This window comes from Perkinsus marinus (assembly GCF_000006405.1).
Source record: "Perkinsus marinus ATCC 50983 genomic scaffold scf_1104296960614, whole genome shotgun sequence".
Classification (NCBI taxonomy): Eukaryota; Perkinsozoa; order Perkinsida; family Perkinsidae; genus Perkinsus; species Perkinsus marinus.
In genome coordinates, this window is record NW_003206058.1 from 1 (window position 1) to 2,105 (window position 2,105).

At 47.4% G+C, this 2,105-nt stretch overlaps 1 protein-coding gene across 1 annotated transcript; it reads right to left on the minus strand.

Moving 5' to 3' along the window:
* Positions 1-960: 960 nt before the first annotated feature.
* On the minus strand, positions 961-1,939 carry Pmar_PMAR018253 (sgd1p, putative). Its single transcript, XM_002772639.1, has 2 exons — positions 1,146-1,939; positions 961-1,094 (listed from the first exon to the last, which is right to left on the minus strand). The coding sequence occupies exons 1-2, from the start codon at positions 1,815-1,817 to the stop codon at positions 975-977; spliced, it is 792 nt and encodes a 263-aa protein (XP_002772685.1). The 5' UTR covers positions 1,818-1,939; the 3' UTR covers positions 961-974.
* Positions 1,940-2,105: the final 166 nt, after the last annotated feature.

Below are 2,105 nucleotides of genomic sequence, written 5' to 3' on the forward strand. Positions count from 1 at the left end.
GGTCTTGCCGTATTATCCGTTGTTCATATCGTGAGGGGACTGTGTTCGAAGTGGTTGGGCTAAGTACAAGTCACTCAAGCATACCATCTAGATCAGTGATTAGTAAAATCAACAACGCAATCGCCGGAACGTTCAGTATGTGTGTTCCTTCTCTCGGGCGATGTGAGAAATCAGCTCGATGATGCTCTCTTATTAATCATAACAGCATTATGCCTATCGGCATTATGAGTTATGATGACGATAGACTATCATCATCATTATCGTCCAAAAGTAACAGTGGCCGTTGCCTAAAGCCTCCCATCATAGAAGGTCATCTAACTCAGTGGCTGAGAGAGCTACACGTCGTCTATCGTAAAAACCAGGAGGGATATGACACGTCCCTAGTGAAGAATAATGGGCTGGATATTGTGACTACTTCTCCTGTTGGGTAGCAGTGGTCAGCAGAACTCATATGAAACTAAAAGCTGTAACTACTCCATTGTGTCAGAGAATGTTGCTTAGAATTCAAGTCAGGATGTATAGTTCTTGCTCGAGAGGAGCCTCTCATCCTGTGGGCCCGTGATCGACTTTATCCGAGTCCACATACATTCAGCTTAGCTGTGCCGTCGGCTTGCACCAAGGAGTTCAGGCTAGTAGAAGGCTTCAAGTTGAAACTGCTATCTTTACCTTTTCGGTCTTCCGATGATCACAAAATCATCACCCAAGACCCTTGAAATCTCAGTAATTTACCCTACTCCCCGTAAGTAGCCCTTAATCGTTTATTAAATATCATGACTGCCTTGCTGATTCCTCTTCTCCTACGCTCAAAGAGTTCGTTTTATTTGTGCTTTTGCTCTACACAGGACCTTTCAGTCCGTATTCGCACTCACGTCAACATTGCCCGTATTATCTGTTGTCGTTACGATGAACTGTTTCAACTCATAAGAAACACACATCACCATAGTAGAAACGTTCAGTGTATACGTAGGACTATACTAGAAGTCAAACTCGTCTCCATCGTCTTCATCCACCTTACACTCCTTCAACACAGCGATAATGGCCTTACCTCGAGACTGCTCCTCTGTTGGCAGTTTAGGGAGTACGAGCGATTTAACCTGAGAATAAACGCCACACCTCAACCTAAAGGTATCCGCATGTACACTCACCATCATTTCCAACCCGTCACGCAAATCGCTGTATTTTCCAACACACTCGAACAGCTTGGCCGCCTCGTCTCCCTTCCGATCAATGAGCTCAATAATGAGCTCCCTAATCAGCACATCCAACTTCACTCGACCATCACCCGTCTCAGCACAGGCGAAGTCGAGGAACCTCAAAATCGTCAAATCCACGACGCCCTCCACTATCATGAACGCGGCGATCTTCGCCAGAATTCCGACCCTCTTGACAGGATACGTATGACACTGTTGCAGCAGTTTCGTCAATGCGTTCCTCAAAGCGTGGGAATATCTCGATCCCCACGTCCCTGGCAGCTCCGTGAGAGCCTTCCCGACACGACAGTAGTATCGATTGAAGGAATTCTCATGAATGGCACAGTGTAGCAACACCACCGCAACTTGAGGCACCAACTTCGGTCGAGAACCGATGACCTGCCCCAACCGGAACACCGCATGTTTGTAGTCTTCCGCGCCCATGAGTGCTATGAAAATAGACTTTCGCAAATCCGTGTTCATCTTCATTTTAGCCGCCAACTTCAACAATCTAGCGTGTTCACTGTCCTCAGCTTTAGAGGTGGTGGCGGTGACTCTGATCCCCCCAGAGGCGCCTCGCCACCAGGGAGTGTCCTTTAGCCTGTCAACCTGCTCCGGATCGAACATGTTCACGGGAACTTGCAAGAGGGAATCTTCCGGAGTTCCCCGACCTTTTAGTATATTCGACGACTTCAACCAACCAAAATTTGCCTCAAAATGCGACAGAGCCGTGAAGTTGACTTTGTTGTTCCTCAAGTTTTCGAGCTCGCCCAAAAGGAACTGATATTTTCCGCTGGCCTCGCCCGCCACATTAGAGTCCTTCGTCAAGACTTCCAAAATCTCTGAAAAATCTTGGAGATTATCTTTTCGCAGTTTCCTCCCGGCGAATCTCAGACTACGAGGACCAAATCGAGC

Coding starts and splice junctions, on each gene's coding strand:
- Pmar_PMAR018253 (XM_002772639.1), bottom strand. CDS start 1,817: ATGTTCGATCCGGAGCAGGTTGACAGGCTAAAGGACACTCCCTGGTGG. Junction 1,095..1,145: donor GTGACGGGTTGGAAATGATG/GTGAGTGTACAT, acceptor GTTTATTCTCAG/GTTAAATCGCTCGTACTCCC.